This window comes from Thamnophis elegans, chromosome 9 (assembly GCF_009769535.1).
Source record: "Thamnophis elegans isolate rThaEle1 chromosome 9, rThaEle1.pri, whole genome shotgun sequence".
Lineage (NCBI taxonomy): Eukaryota > Metazoa > Chordata > Lepidosauria > Squamata > Colubridae > Thamnophis > Thamnophis elegans.
In genome coordinates, this window is record NC_045549.1 from 40,561,346 (window position 1) to 40,577,011 (window position 15,666).

General features: G+C 40.0%; 1 protein-coding gene across 1 annotated transcript in view; it reads right to left on the reverse strand.

Moving 5' to 3' along the window:
* Positions 1-12,778, reverse strand: part of FAT4 (FAT atypical cadherin 4) — a 136,002-nt gene extending 123,224 nt beyond the window's left edge. Inside the window, 12 exon segments of the mRNA XM_032224616.1 lie at positions 7,444-7,592; positions 7,595-7,906; positions 7,909-8,502; positions 8,505-9,286; positions 9,288-9,537; positions 9,540-10,340; positions 10,343-10,612; positions 10,615-10,719; positions 10,758-10,896; positions 10,898-11,029; positions 11,085-11,209; positions 11,212-12,778. Of these exon segments, the coding sequence (XP_032080507.1) occupies positions 7,444-7,592; positions 7,595-7,906; positions 7,909-8,502; positions 8,505-9,286; positions 9,288-9,537; positions 9,540-10,340; positions 10,343-10,612; positions 10,615-10,719; positions 10,758-10,896; positions 10,898-11,029; positions 11,085-11,209; positions 11,212-12,718 (5,166 nt within the window). The 5' untranslated portion in view covers positions 12,719-12,778.
* Positions 12,779-15,666: the final 2,888 nt, after the last annotated feature.

Consider the following 15,666-nt stretch of genomic DNA (forward strand, 5'->3'; position numbering starts at 1 on the left):
ATATGATTAAAATAGCTTGGTATTATTGACTCTTGTTTAATATATTTAATTATGCATTATGAGTTGGTAACTGAAACTTTCATTTCTTTGACAGATAAAGGAATTTGTGCCAAACTACATTTTACACACAATTGTATAGTTATTTTTCACAGCCTTTTTACAAAATGAAAACAGTCTATAATTGAAAAAAGACGTCTGTCTTTACAAAATGTTCTTTTTTCTCCCGTAAAACATGTTATTAAAACTTACATTATTTTTCTGATGAACTTTAGTTGATATAACCTATTTTCCTGCTATAAATAACAACCTTTAATTATCTTGCCTCTTCACTCCTATAAACTGCCTTTTTTCTCCTTAGAGATTTATTTAAACACACAAATATATTTGTGCAGACTTCAATCACATTACACATACAAACTCTCTCTCTCTCTCTCTCTCTCTCACACACACACACACACACACACACACACACACACACACGGCCACGATAAAGGAAAAAGAAATTATATATGGATTTCCAATCTAATTTAAAAAGATCCTATTTTATTAATGTTATTAGCCCTTTTTTTCCATCTAAGGATGAAAGATGGACTAGAACTAACATATCTATGTTTTTTAAAATACAAAACAAAACTAGATGGCGGCAGACTTTGGAGGTTCTGTACCACTTTGCTGCCATCTAGTGGAATATTTGATTTTGCAGCACAGATCAGAAAAACTTAGGTGGACACTATCTGGCTTCCAACTAAGATAATGGAAACTTCAAACAAAGGAAGTTTTGAAAATCTCTAACATACCAAACTTTCTTTCCCTGTCAAGCAGGATTGTTGTGCCCCTTGTTAAAGTCACAACAGAACAATGGTTTCTGGAATGTGTTTATCCTTATTCATTTGTAATTGCTTTTTATAATTTTATAGTTTTCTACGGCATACATATTATGTAGTGTAGACATATGCAAAGAACTGATCAGAAAAAAATAATACTTATAGTAACAATAACAATTATAGTAATGCATATTTATCCGTTACTATTCCTTGTTCTTTTTTTTTTTTTTTTTGAGGCCAAGCATTTTGGCAAAGAGACATATATTTCTCTCTCTTCTGCACAAACTGTAGTTTTTATATTATTCTTTACTATAAATTCATTAGACAATTTATTACTATAATTATCCCTGTCAAGGATATGATTAAATAGCTTGGTATTATTGACTCTTGTTTAATTATATTTAATTATGCATTATGAGTTGGTAACTGAAACTTTCATTTCTTTGACAGATAAAGGAATTTGTGCCAAACTACATTTTACACACAATTGTATAGTTATTTTTCACAGCCTTTTTACAAAAATGAAAACAGTCTATAATTGAAAAAAGACGTCTGTCTTTACAAATGTTCTTTTTCTCCCGTAAAACATGTTATTAAAAACTTACATTATTTTTCTGATGAACTTTAGTTGATATAACCTATTTTCCTGCTATAAATAACAACCTTTAATTATCTTGCCTCTTCACTCCTATAAACTGCCTTTTTTCTCCTTAGAGATTTATTTAAACACACAAATATATTTGTGCAGACTTCAATCACATTACACATACAAACTCTCTCTCTCTCTCTCTCTCTCTCTCACACACAACACACACACACAACACACACACACGGCCACGATAAAGGAAAAAGAAATTATATATGGATTTCCAATCTAATTTAAAAGATCCTATTTTATTAATGTTATTAGCCCTTTTTTTCCATCTAAGGATGAAAGATTTTGAAAATCTCTAACATACCAAACTTTCTCATGTTTGACAAAATATCCTTAAGAACCATATAAAACTCAAAAATTTCAATCAAAACGCTAATTTTTTTAAAAAAAAAACCTTTTCACCTTACCTCTATCTTACTGTATGGATTAATTTTCATAGGTTTTATCATATAATTGGAGAAAGTAAACGAGTCCTCTAAATATGATAGTCCAAAATAACAATGTCTAGTAATATCTTCCCTATGATATTGCTATGATTGGATTCTGGGCATCTCAGCAGTATAAAAGGAAAAACTGAAAGGAAAACTAAATCACCCAGAAAGTATGTAAATGAGTTAATTTGTTTGCTTCTCACTAATCAGAAATATGAAGTTTTCACTTTGACTTATGAATTGGGAAAGATACTAAACCTAAGGCTCCATAATCTGAGAAAAATCCTGCTAAAGTCAACTGTAATTCAGTGTTGAGACTCTGACAATTTCATGAAAAAATGAACACATATGTTGCAATTACAGGTGAATATTGTGTAGGATTAAATCCATTGAACTAAGTAAAGGAATCCTGCTTTTATCTTATTGAACTGCTAATAATATTCCTCAAATATGCTAGTCTTTGGTATATTACTTTCCTTCCCCTTATTGAGTTAATTTTAAAAGTTCTAAAGTATTGGCACTAAGTGATGCTACTAGGAATGAAATGCTTTTTGTTGACCTTGGAAGGAAAGACTTTCCTATGCCTAGGACCCAGTAGAAACCAATCCAGATATAAACCAAAGGGAGGAAGCCAATAAACAATTGAGAAGTGAAGGCAATCTGGTCCACCTGTGGTGGAAATATTTCTTTCTCATTCACACAGCATGAGGCTTCATGATGGATTACAGAAACACCAGGGGAGGAAATAAAATGGAGAAACAGACAGATCAACGGGGTATCTAAAATTGTTATATGAAACACTCCAAGAAAAACATCTGTGTTAATCATTGCAGAGGACTTTTAAAAATTCAATCATTTTAATGAATCTCCTAGACCATCATAATAAATATTTAATCGTACACACTGTAAAGTTAGACAGTAAGTTTTATGTAACTAAATTACACATGCCTTTACAGGGTCATATCTCAAGATTAAAGTTACCACAAAGACGGGTACAAAAATTGACACAATAAATATAGTGATCATCCAGACTGTTGCAGTCCAGATATGGTAACTCTACATAGTATATTCAGTTTTACACAATTAAATTTATTCAGTGTTCATGAATAGATTCCATGACTTCTAAATGTAGCATTCATTTTCTATTCCAATAGAAAATATCTGGGCAGAGGGGGGGGAGAGGCAGGGAGGGGAGGAGATGGAGAGGGGGAGAAAGAGGGGAGGGAAGGAGAGAGAGAAAGAGGGAAAGGGAGAGAGAGAAATGTCTTATGCTGATACTTACATTTCAAAATCATGAAAGCACATATCACTTAAGTAATTGTTCTATATTTATCTTTGCCTAATAATTACAATAAAATATGTGGGAAATTAACAACACCTTCAATTGTGTGAAAAAAGAAGGATGCTCCAATACACCTTGCTAAACAAACCTAACACTTCTACTGTGTAAGCAGCTAAAGATAGCTTGAAATTCCTAAATGAGATAAGTTTCTTCAGATGAGTTTAACCAAAATGTTTCTACAACTTAATATTATGGTCAAGTGTTTATTTAAAACATCATCAAAAATGTATCTTGTTAAAATAAAGATAGTACAGCAATCAATTCCAGTTAATAAATGCCTGCCTAAATAAATTGTAGAAGAAGTATTCTAATGGATTTGGGATGGAAAATGCACAAGAAAAAATTCCTGCATACATGTTACTGTGCCTATTTGATCAGGAAACATAAAGTTTTCTATTGTAGAATCTTTCAAGTCACTCCTGTTACTATATGGTTCCCCTGCTTTTAAAACCGAATTTTAAGGCAAAAATCCTAAATCCTTGCCCAACTGAAATAATGATATTTGACCCTTTATCCTAAAGCACACTGTTCTTGGGAACCAACCATGCATGAAATCCTAACCCTAACAGAGATTCTAAAATTGCATGCTTTTTCCTGGGACATCTTAAAAAATTCTTGATCAAATATTTCCCAATCAACAACTGATATAGGTCTTCATATCTCTTTCCTAATTTATAATCTGTTGTGAAACATTCTTTTCTCATTAAGTATAGGTGCATCAGCAGTGTTAGTACCATGTGTAATCCAGGAACCAGTGGCTCCAGCAGCAACAATGGGTGGGTCTTTTCTTTTCTTTTTTCATACTGTACACCTTACTGTGAAGATGTTCAAAAAAAGCTACTGATAATGCCATTTACCTAAATTAGTATCAGACAGTTTCTCTTTTATCATAATATTGGAACCAGTTTTTGAAAGTTAAATATCTTTCTAAATTGTACCTAATTTCAAAACATGAAAAGTCAAACAAGACTTTTTGGGGTTAAGAACTGCTAGTTTTATTACTGACAGAAGATCAAGTGTTATAAAGACTTTTTGTTGCTACAAAATATTAATTGAATAGCTACCAATGAAACAATTATTAAGTGTATAATTTGCAAAGGTAGACAGAAGATAGGGGAGATGATAGTTGTTAGATATGGCATGGGAAATGACATTCCTTTGTAATAATTTGTGCAAAATTTATAGAATCAGCACATTTAGGCATATTAAAGCCGTGGTGGTGCAGTGGTTAGAATGCAATATCACAGGCTAACTCACTGCCTCATTCCAGGAATTTGATTCTGTGAGGCCTAAGCCAGTGGTGTATTAAAAAATTTTACTACAGTTCTGTGGGCATGGCTTGCTGGGTATGATGTGGCAGGCATGGTGTGGCTTGGTGGCCGTGGCTTGTTGGCTGTGGCAGGAAAAGGATACTGTAAAATATCCATTCTGACCCACACCAGGGGAAGGATACTGAAAAATCCCCATTCCCTCCCAATCAGCTGGAACTTGGGATGCAGAGAATAGATGGGGTGGGGCCAGTCAGAAGTGGTATTTACCGGTTCTCCGAACTACTCAAAATTTCCACTACCGGTTCTCCTGAATTAGTCAGAAGCTGATGAAAACCACCTCTGGCCTAAGTCTTCCATCCTCCCAAGGTCGGTAAAATGAGGACCCAGATTGTTGGAGACAATACGCTGACTCTATAAAACTGCTTAGAGGGGGCTATGAAGTGATATATAAGTCTAGGTGCAACTGCTATTGCATATTAGAAAAAGTCAGAAAATAAAAAAATGAAATAAAACCTATATGAGCTCCCTCTGTTATATGTCAGTTCTAAAGTGGCACCTTTATCCATTTAATATATTAATAGGGTTTGGAATTCTATGCTATGCAAGTTAATGCAAGTATGCAAGCATGCAAGTCAATAGAACTTTGTTCTACGAAAGCATCACTGCCAATATAAAGTAAGCACAGTCTAGCACTAATAACAAATACTAGATTTGGGCATATACAATAATTCATTTTTCCTATAAAACTGTGTTTTTACTGTTACAATATAAAATACTGTACAAATAATGTAATTATTTTGCTCAAATCTTTTTTCCTTGCAATAATGTACTGTTTTCACAGGAATTTCTCAAATATTTCTGAAGCTCACTTAATGAACTATTTGCTATACAATCATATAATTTTCATTAACATTCAAATAGGAAACAAATTAATAATTCCATATAGTTCTATGAAATGTTAAACACCATTAAGTTCAATGGGACAAGCTAATATGAATGGATGTAAAATTACAACCCATGCTGAAATTTAAAGTTTATTTTGCTTTAGCTGCCTTGGACTAAACTCGGGGATAAAGAAACCAGTGGGGACATCCTTTTTTTATAATATATACAGTAGTATTCATTGAATATATAAAACATGGTAAGACTCCTTCCAGTAACAATAGTTATATTACTATTCGTGTTAAAAATGCATTGATTTTTAATAAAAATATAAAATAAATAAGTCTTTAAGGACAAATTGAATTGCTTTAATTCAACATGAACTATATAAAATCTCCTTAGAATCAGACTTGATTTCTGATGACTTCAATGACACATCTGGGGGGGGGGGGGAACCAAGACATACTAGGCAAAGGAAAAATGTAGTTCAGGCCTACCACAGTGTAATAATTCTGTATATGGGTTAATCAAGCAACATATATCAGAATTCTGCAGCTTCAAATAGTAATCAAGAATAATGTCATAACTGGTATGAAATTACTGCGGATAATAGCAAGTATGCTATTTCAATTTACTTACTTCAATTTAAAATACAGCATTTTTACAATCCAAAATAAAGTATGTTTATGAGGAGGGAATTTCACGTGATCACTAATTAAGTGAGACTATATGCTTAAGGTATTATTTCTTGGCTGCAATTTTTATACAGAACTCAATTCTGTTTGAGTTCAGAGCTCAAGTTTCTTTACACCATAACAGAAGCCAATGAGTCACTCTCACTTCCGGCATCCCCTGCTAACTGAGTGTTCCAAGTTTTTGTGAGCAAAAACACAAGCCAGAATTACTATGCAGAAATGAGGGCCTCAAACAATGTCAAGCGGAAAAAAGAAAGCCCCCACCTTAGCTGGCATTTTATTTTCCACAACAGACAAAGCAGGTTCTAGCTTAGGAAAGTCATGTAAACAAATATATGCATGATACAAATTGCCTATTAGGAACTTAATACAACATTTTGAAACAACAATAATAATAGCAATAATGTCCTGTAATGTTTTGGAATCCATGTAGCCTGAACCACGGTAGTAAAAAAAAAAATCATTCTGCTATTCACCATTTGGCTTCTGTAACTCTCGTCCTCTCTGTATGTTTTTATAAAGCTGAATATTGGCAAGGCTAGACAAATAGAAACTGGAAAGAATGGTGAAGGGAAACTCATTTGGAAGCACCAGCTAAGTTTCCCTGGGTCTCATCCAAACACTGTATTATTGGTAAAATGATTAAGAAGAAATGTCACAGTGTGTTACACCAAGCTCTATATATATATATATATATATTATATTATATATATATTATACACACACACACACACACACAGACATATATATATATACATATGTATATACATATACATATACATACACATATACACACATATCTGTGTGTGTGTGTGTGTGTGTGTGTGTGTATTTGAGCTGATATCAAAAGCAAAAATTCTTTCCTCTAATTGCACTTTGCTTACACTTTGAAATATCAGGTATAAAACAGGTAATGCAAATTGCAGGACAATAGAACTAAAATAGGGAAAAAAGCCTTACACTTCATATTTATTGCTTAAATGAGTTGGTCAAACACAAAATATTCAAATCCTATCCTTTATTTCAAATCTGGCAAAATATTTAGGGCAAGTACTAATTATGCAGAAAAATCTTTGCTCATATTGCATTCCACAAATTACTTCTAAAGTGTGACAATACCTTGTTAATTCTAAAGAAAATAACACTTCCAAGATTGAAAGTGTTTATTCAGAAGTCACAATGAATTCAGAGAAAATTAGTATTAATAAACACTGCACGCAATGACAGTTTAAGATGATAAGAAAAACAAACATCAATGTCGTATTTTGGAGATTAAAAGCCATACGGAAAGAGAGAGGACAAGGACAGGAAAGAAAAATAATGAAATAAGCAAAAATCTTTACCTCAGCTTTCTGGGTCCGAGGCGAAGCTGCAGATTTTTCAATGGCATAAACATCCACCAGATACAGGCGTGCTCCCTGCTCTCTGTCCAAAACAGCAGCAGTCTGAATCACCCCAGTGTGGCGGCCAATAGTAAAGAGGCGGCCAACTTTTTGTCCTCATAACGAACTGATACAATGAAATATTCCACTACAGTTTCTGGCCCTCCAGGACTAGCTGCTTCAATGGATAGCACATTTGTCCCAATAGGTTCGCCTTCTTTTAAAATGGTAATATATTTTGGTTGAGTGAAAATAGGACCATCAAGTCCTTGTAGAATTACAGTCATCTCAGTGGTTGATTTTCTTCTCTCAGGGCCAAGGTCTGTGGCTGAAATGATGAAGCTGTACATAAGCTGGGATGGCACTAAAGCTGATGACACTCTCAGTTCTCCGCTGTAGCGATCCAGAATAAATATGTCTGTGACCCATTAATTATTTCATATTCAACCTCCCCATTTGCTCCTTCATCAGGATCGGCAGCCACAATTGTAGTTAGGACTGTACCTATTACAACAGAAGGTTCTACAGCCAGAGCATTTGGGGATACAAAAGTTGGAACATTGTCATTTTGGTCAGTTATAAGAACTGTCACATTCTTCAAAGCAAATCTTCTAGATTCGATAGGCACAGCCTGATCCATGGCTTTGACTGTTAATTCAAAAAGATTAGCAAATTCACGGTCTATTTCAGCACTTGTATATATTGTCCCTTTGACTTCATCTATACGGAAATGGTTTCCCCTTGGCATCTGCTGGATGATTGTATATGCCAACTGCCCATTAATATCTGCATCAGGATCATGTGCCACTACAGAAATGACCAAGGTCCCAATAGGAATGTTTTCAACAATAGACTTAAATATGTCTCCAGCTGGAAACACGGGTGGGTTGTCATTATAATCCCTGACATATATTACAACTGACATAGTAGAAGACCGAGGAGGCCTCCCTTTGTCTTTTGCTGTTATGTTTAGTTTATACAATGACTGTGTTTCAAAATCCAACTTTTTTGAAAGGAAATACTGGCTGTATTAGGACTGATGCTAAATGTTCCATGATTATTCGTTCCTATAATACTATAATTAAGGTCAGCATTGTCACCTGAATCTGAGTCTGTAGCAGTGGCTGAAGTTACAAGTTCACCAATTCTCATGTTTTCCAAGATATCAACAAATAAAACAGTTTTAGGGAATGAAGGACTGTTGTCATTTTCATCCAACACATTGATGTTCAGCATGGAAAGGGAGCTAAGGGGAACTGTCCCAGAATCCACTGCTTGGATAGTAAGTGAGTAAAATGCAGTAGCTTCATGGTCCAATTTCCCAATTAAAGTCACCTGGCCAGTGCCAGTATCTATCGCAAACTGGTTTTCTTCATTTCCTTCAATTATAGAATAGTGGATTAGTCCATTATTACCTTCATCGACATCTGAAGCAGAAACTCTTAAAACTTGTGTTAGGTTTGGGGCTAATTCTGATATTGTTGCTTGGTACAGTTCTTTCAAAAACTTTGGTGCATTATCATTTATGTCCTTCAAGTACACCTGCACTATTGCCTGATCTCTTAAAGGCTTTGGCAACCCTTGATCTACTGCAATAACAGTAAGTGTAAATACAGCAGCTCCCCTTTGTCTCATCAGGGATTCTCTGTCCAACTGATGAGTACTTGTTATTTCCCCACTTAGAGCATTCAATTCAAAATCAGGCTGCATGTGTTCAAACAAATATCTGACTTCTCCATTAGATCCACAATCTTTGTCCACAGCACTTATTTTACCTACAAAGGATTCACCTTTCTGTTCCTCTCATAATAAAAACATAATTGGTGCTGTTAAACAGTGGTCTATTGTCATTTACATCTTGCAGAATAACAGTAACATTTACCGTGGCACTGAGTGGTTCTACTGCTCTGTCAGAAGCCTCAACCAGAAGTGTGTATCTGTCCTGAACTTCACGGTCTAGTTCACTTTTTATGTACAGCTGGCCATCTGGAAATATGCCAAAGGCATCTCCTGTATTTCCTTCAATTATGTTGTAAGCTATTTCACCATTTGTACTGAATCCTTGTCAGAAGCATGCACACTAAAAAATCTGGAATTCACAGACTCCAGTTCAGAAATAATGACTTCATAAGAAAGCTGGTCAAATACTGGTGGATTGTCATTTACATCATGAACAAAGACAGTTAAAATGAAACTAGAGGAACGTTCTGGAACTCCCAAATCAGAGGCCATAATGTCCACTTGATAAGACCCATCATTTACATCAAGAAGCCCTGTCAAACTGATAGCACCACTTTGTTCATCAATACTAAACAGATTTTTAGGATTTTGCTTCAGGCTGTAAGCAACCATGCCATTTGCACCTTCATCGGGGTCAACAGCTTTGGCTTGGAAAATGGTATGCCCCGTATTCCAATTTTCAACCACATTCACACTTTCTACTGCATGAAGAAAGTGGGGTGAATTGTCATTTAAATCTCTAACTGTTATATTAACCAGAGCATCTCCAGTTATTGTTCCACCACTGGCCACGACTTTCAGGTGGTAAAATGCTTGCTCTTCCCTGTCAATAATACTAGCAGTTGTGATCAAGCCAGTCATTTTGTTAATTTCAAACATACCCTTTTGGTCACCTGTAGTGATCAGATATGTGATGTTGATGTTGAGATCCATAGTATGGGCAGAAACACTGCCAACATGGTAACCCAGAGCAACATTTTCAAAACACCACAAAGCTATAGATTTCCTGGGTGAATATTGGGGGTTATCCTGAGTGTCCAAAACAGTGACTGTAACTATGGCCTCATTCTGTGACTGCAAATTGCCACTATCACTGGCTACTACTTGTAATTGGTAAGCGTTTTTTCCTCTCTGTCTAGGGTGGTTTTCGTGGTGATGACCCCTGTCTGACTATGAATTTGAAACCTGGAAGTATCTCCTGCTGAAATACTATACCTAAGTCTGCCATTGAGTCCAAGATCTGGATCACTAGCAGACACAGTGACAACATAGCTGCCTGCAGGTTCATTTCTTGGACGTGAGCAAAATATGGATAGGGTAGAATAAGGGCTGTTATCATTCACATCAAGCAAGCTCACATTGACCAGAGCCACTGAAGAGAGAGCAGGATGCCCAGATCAGTGGCCAGGATGTGCAGTGAGTAGTGTTCTTGTTCTTCCCTGTCTAACTGTGAGATTGTGCTAAGTCTACCTGAAACAGGATCAAGCAAAAGGCTCCCCAGCTAACTATTGGAAAACCACCTTGAATTCCCCCAATTTCGCTCTCTTGCAAGACAAATCTCACAGTCCCATTGTCACCCAAGTCACCATCTACAGCAGTGAGGACTAGCAACTCAGTTCCCGGAGGTGTATTCTCTGCTATTGAAACATGATATCCATCTGGCTTACTAAATTGGAGGCCTTTCATCATTAACATCCAGGATATTCACTACGAGTTTTGCAAAGGAAATTTTAGGTTGCACACCCTGATCACGGGCACTAATGTTCAGCACCACCTGTGAAACTATTCCCGGTCCAGCCCCCAGATGCTGCCATGCCTTGACCAGAGATACCTAGCAGAGATGTAGTCATGACAGTATCAACACTCTTAGTAGTAACTAGGCCACTGTGTTCACTAATATAAAACCAACCCAACTCATTTCCAGAAACTATGCTGTACTTCAGGTTGGCATTAAGACCAGAATCATGATCTGTAGCACTTAAGCCTGTACATAGCTGCCTGGTGGTACTTCCTCACTAATATTGACTTGATATACTGACTGCCCAAAAACAGGTGGGTGATCATTGATATCGTTGACAAAGATGACAAGGCTGGCCACAGAAGAGCGGCTCACTGGGGCAGGAGAAGCTCCATCTGGACTCAGAGAAGAAGGGATGAATCAGTGATGGAGGAGAACTTCCAAGTTGTCCATCACAGCCACGGTGAGATTATAGGTGGGAATGCGTTCTCGGTCAAGAGCAGCTGCCACTTTGATAAGACTGAGATTGGGTACTTTGCTGCTCTGGACCTCGAAATGGCGCTGTCATTCCCACCCCAAGATGGATACAGAAATATTCCCATTAGCTGCTGGTGAATCAGCATCACTCACAGTCAGCAATGCCACAACTGGGCCAGGGGCTGCATTCTCATCTACAGAGGCAAAACGAGAAGTAGCTGGGAAATAGCGAAATTTGACCCTTGGCTCATTATCATTCACATCAAGCAGGTGGATTAGCGCTTCAGCACGGCCATTTAAAGCTGGTACTCCATGGTCAATAGCCTGAACTGTTAGTGAGTACTGCCGTTGAGATTCATAGTCCAGAACCTCCCGGATACGGATGACCCCACTTTCAGGGTCCACCTCAAAAGGAAGTATCCCACTTCCATCTCCTCCAGTACTCTCTGCCCTTTCCAGACGATACTGGATGTCAGCATTGGTGCCCTCATCAGCATCTGCTGCCGTCACCTGAAGAATACTGGCCCCAACTGGTGCATCCTCAGGCACTCGAGCTTGGTAGAGAGTCTGGCTAAAAACAGGTGGGTTGTCATTGATATCCTGAACAGTGACATTGACTTGTAGGAATCCATGTCTCTGAGGTTCCCCTTTGTCATCTACCTGCACCAGAAGCTGATAGGCAGAAGTAGCTTCCCTATCCAGCCCACCACGAGAGACCAAGTGCAGGAAGGCCCCCTCTCCACTAGGATTAAGAGTGATGTTAAGTCGGAATCTGCCCTCTTCATTGCCATCCACAATGCGGTAAGAGCTGTGGTCTACCCCATTGTTCCCACTGTCTGCATCAGTAGCTGTGTCCAAGATAAGCTGTCGGCCGCTACCTGTGTCCTCCTTGAAAGTCACCACAATAGAAGGATCTGGGAAGACAGGTGCATTGTCGTTGAGGTCAAGCACCACGATGCGCACTTCACTCGGGTATGTCGGCTGGCTAGAAAGCACCACAAGGTCCATTACATCATTGGTCAGGCTCTCACGGTCAATAGTGGCAAGTGTGTGGAGATCTCCCGATGTAGCATTGATAGAGAAAAGAGCATGGTGCTCACTTAAGCGATAGGTGAAGCCCCGACGGGTGACAATGGAACCTATCCACGGTGCCTGGTGCTGCTCTTCCAACACCTTGAAAAGCTGCCTGGGCTCAGTGGAGGCACGAAGCGGCAGCAGCAGGAAGATCACAAGGCAGGGGAGCAAAGTAAAAGAGGCGCTGCCCGCCCCCCAGCAGCCCATGGTGCAGGTGAGGGGCAACGTGGGAAAGTGAAGCAAAATCCGTCTAACAGCCACAATCCAGGTCGGCAAGCCAACCCAGCAAGGCGGAAAGTCCAGCGGGTGTCGGGCAAGCAACGTCAATCCACATTACCAGGAGCGCTTAGGTGGAAGAGAAGGGCTGTCAACGCCTCCGCCACCGCGGGCATCTCTCGCCCTCTCTCTCTCCGCTGCATACGAAGGTCAGCACAAGGCGAAGAGTCGGCGGAGGGTCCAGGAGCCGCCGCCGCCGCTGCCTCCTAATGAGAGGCAGGCGGATCCCAGTTCCCCTCCTCAAGCTACTTGTGCGGGCGGGGAACGTTTGCATGCCCGACAACCCTCCGCAGGCCCCCGAGGTCGGTGCAAAAGGACGGGGAGACGGTTCCCTTCCACAAAACGCCCGGTGAGTGGGAGAGTATTTGAGCCGAGTTCCCTCCAGCCTCCCGGCTTTGCTGGCGGGCAAGTGAAAGCGCCTTCCAAGGGGGAAAAGAAACAGTTCCTCCTTCACTTACGGGCTGCCGCTGCCGCTGCCGCTTGCTCCTTCGCTTTCTTTTCTCTTGCCCCGTCCTGCCGAAGCTTGAGTGGCCGCCGCCGCCGGAGACTTTGGGGCAGTCCAGGCTGCTGCCGGGCATTGTTAAACAAAAGTTCTCGCCCTCGGCTAAAGCGAGCCGCTCCTCCTCCGTCCCTCCTTCGGCGCACCCGCTCGGGTCCAGGCTGGGCTCTGACAGCGAGCCACTTTTGCAAATTCGCTGAGCTCAGCGTTTTCTGGGCGGGGGTGGGGGGAGAGTGTGAAAAAAGAAAGAAGGAAGGAAGGAAAGAAAGTGAAGGGCAGGGATGTGAGAGAGCCAGACAGAAAATGAAGCGGGGAAGGGAACATGAAGCGGGGAAGGGAAGCAACCGGTCCTTTACTCTGTTAAAATCAGTTGCCCACTTTTGTAATTCCGAAGGTTTGCCTTGGAAGACATTAAACGCACCCTCTCGTTCCGGCGTCGCGAGCCCCCTCGGACCCTCGGAGGAGCTACTTGATTCCGCGGGAAGAAAAGAAAGGAGGGCGGGGGGAGCCTCCTGCCCGCACAAACCGCACAGCAGCGAGCCAGGCAGAAACTTTGTATGGTACTCATTCAGCTCTTCCCTCTTTACTTTCAGAGGCGACTGCCCCCCTCCCCCTGCGGGTCCGCGCTATCTTCATCTCCGCCTCCAATTGGTCTGTCATCTCCCACCCCGCCCACCTTTCTTTTCATTGAGTCGGAGTAAATCGAGTCTCCGCCTCTTCATCGCCTGCCTTCGAAAAGCTCTCCCCCTTTTTTTTACCTGAGCCCCAATGGCTCTACAAGGGTGTCAATCAAAGAAATTGGCAGTCGGGGGTGGTGGGGGCACGATGCGGGGACAGAGAAATCTGGTCTGCTAGGCTTTTTTTTCCTTTTTTTCTTCTTTTTTTGGCAGAAGCGGGGCCGGGAAGCTAGGGAGTCTGTCCGCGTCTCTGCTTAGATGTCAGCTTTGTGCAGAGGGTGAGAGAAAGGAAAGGATGGGGGGTGGGCTAAATCCACTTTGAATGACCGTAATCAACAATAAGTCCGAAAGGGATTATTAAGCAAGCATGTCTGGGAAGGGGCGACGCGAATTTAACTTTAACTATTCCTCTCCGTTGGAAGGGGGTGGGTTGCTTTAAAAGACCTCGCAGGACCCGCGCGAGAATAAAAAGTTCGGCCGAAATTGCTTTATTGCGCAGCAATAACATGTTTTGCCTAAACTGTTGGTTCCAGAGGTGTAGGATTTCAGTTCCCACCATCCATTCCGTGCATACCTTCTGTTCGTCTTTTTTTTTTTTTTTTTTTTTTGCTGAGGACGAGGACCAGTGCTTTAGGAAGGGAGAGAAAGTGGTGCGTCCTGCCTTTGGTGGAGAGGTCTCCGGTTATTCACGGTTCCCAGCAGGTCCAGTTTAAAAAAAGAAAAATCAGAAGGCAATGGCTATAGTTCCCTCTAAATCTGGGCAAGGAACCATTAGTAATAAAGACTATCTTCTTTCTTATGAGGTGCTGCAGTTTGGTTTTTCCAGGTAAGGCCGGTAAAGAAGAAGACATCAGGCAATCTTCAAAAGCTTCTTTGGTGGCTCATACTCTTCACAGCCTATTCTCCCACATTCTTCTGTTCAGGAGGTGAAATGAGTGTTGGGAGGCCAGGATCGACACAAGTGAAGAGAGAGGATGGATGATGCTTGGCCACTGTGCCTTCAAGTGGGTGGCCCAACAGCAGGTGTGATGCCAAAGAACAGCTGCTGGTGGCATTTGAGCACTCCCTCTTTCCCACAGTGCCACTCAGTGGGAGAGTAGAATAAATAAATGTTTTAAAATGCACCTGCTCTTTTGATTGTCATTTGACCCCTAAGGACAGAACTAGCTTTAATAAATGGCAGGAATTTCCACCATGCTCTGTGGGAAGATAGCAGGTAAAGAGCAGCCTTGATTGCTCCTTTAGTAGGGAAGGGAAGGCATGGGGTCAGTACTGTTGTTCCCCCAACTCTGGTGTGGCTACTGCTCCAAAGCAGCTGATAAGAAAGCTGCACGTTTAAATCCCTTTGTTTCATGAGGAAAGATTTAAGCGTACATGAACTCTCCACCAAACTAATCTGACTAAAAATCCTCCTTTAGCTGGTTCATATACTGTCTCTCTTATTACTTTGTGATTTATGAAGTTGAGCTCAACTGAAAGCAGACTACAAATGGGGCTAAAAGACTGGACTTCAACCAAATATAGATATGGAAGAGTATCAGGAAATCATGTATAAATTTCCAGATGGGTTGTTGATCATTGTTTATTGAAGTTGGTGACCAATATCATTGTGTGGGTGTTCACACTTCTCCACCATTTTTGGAAACTACAAGTATTTTTACAATTATAATTGAAATAAGGTAGGTAGGTAGGGGTGTGTGTGT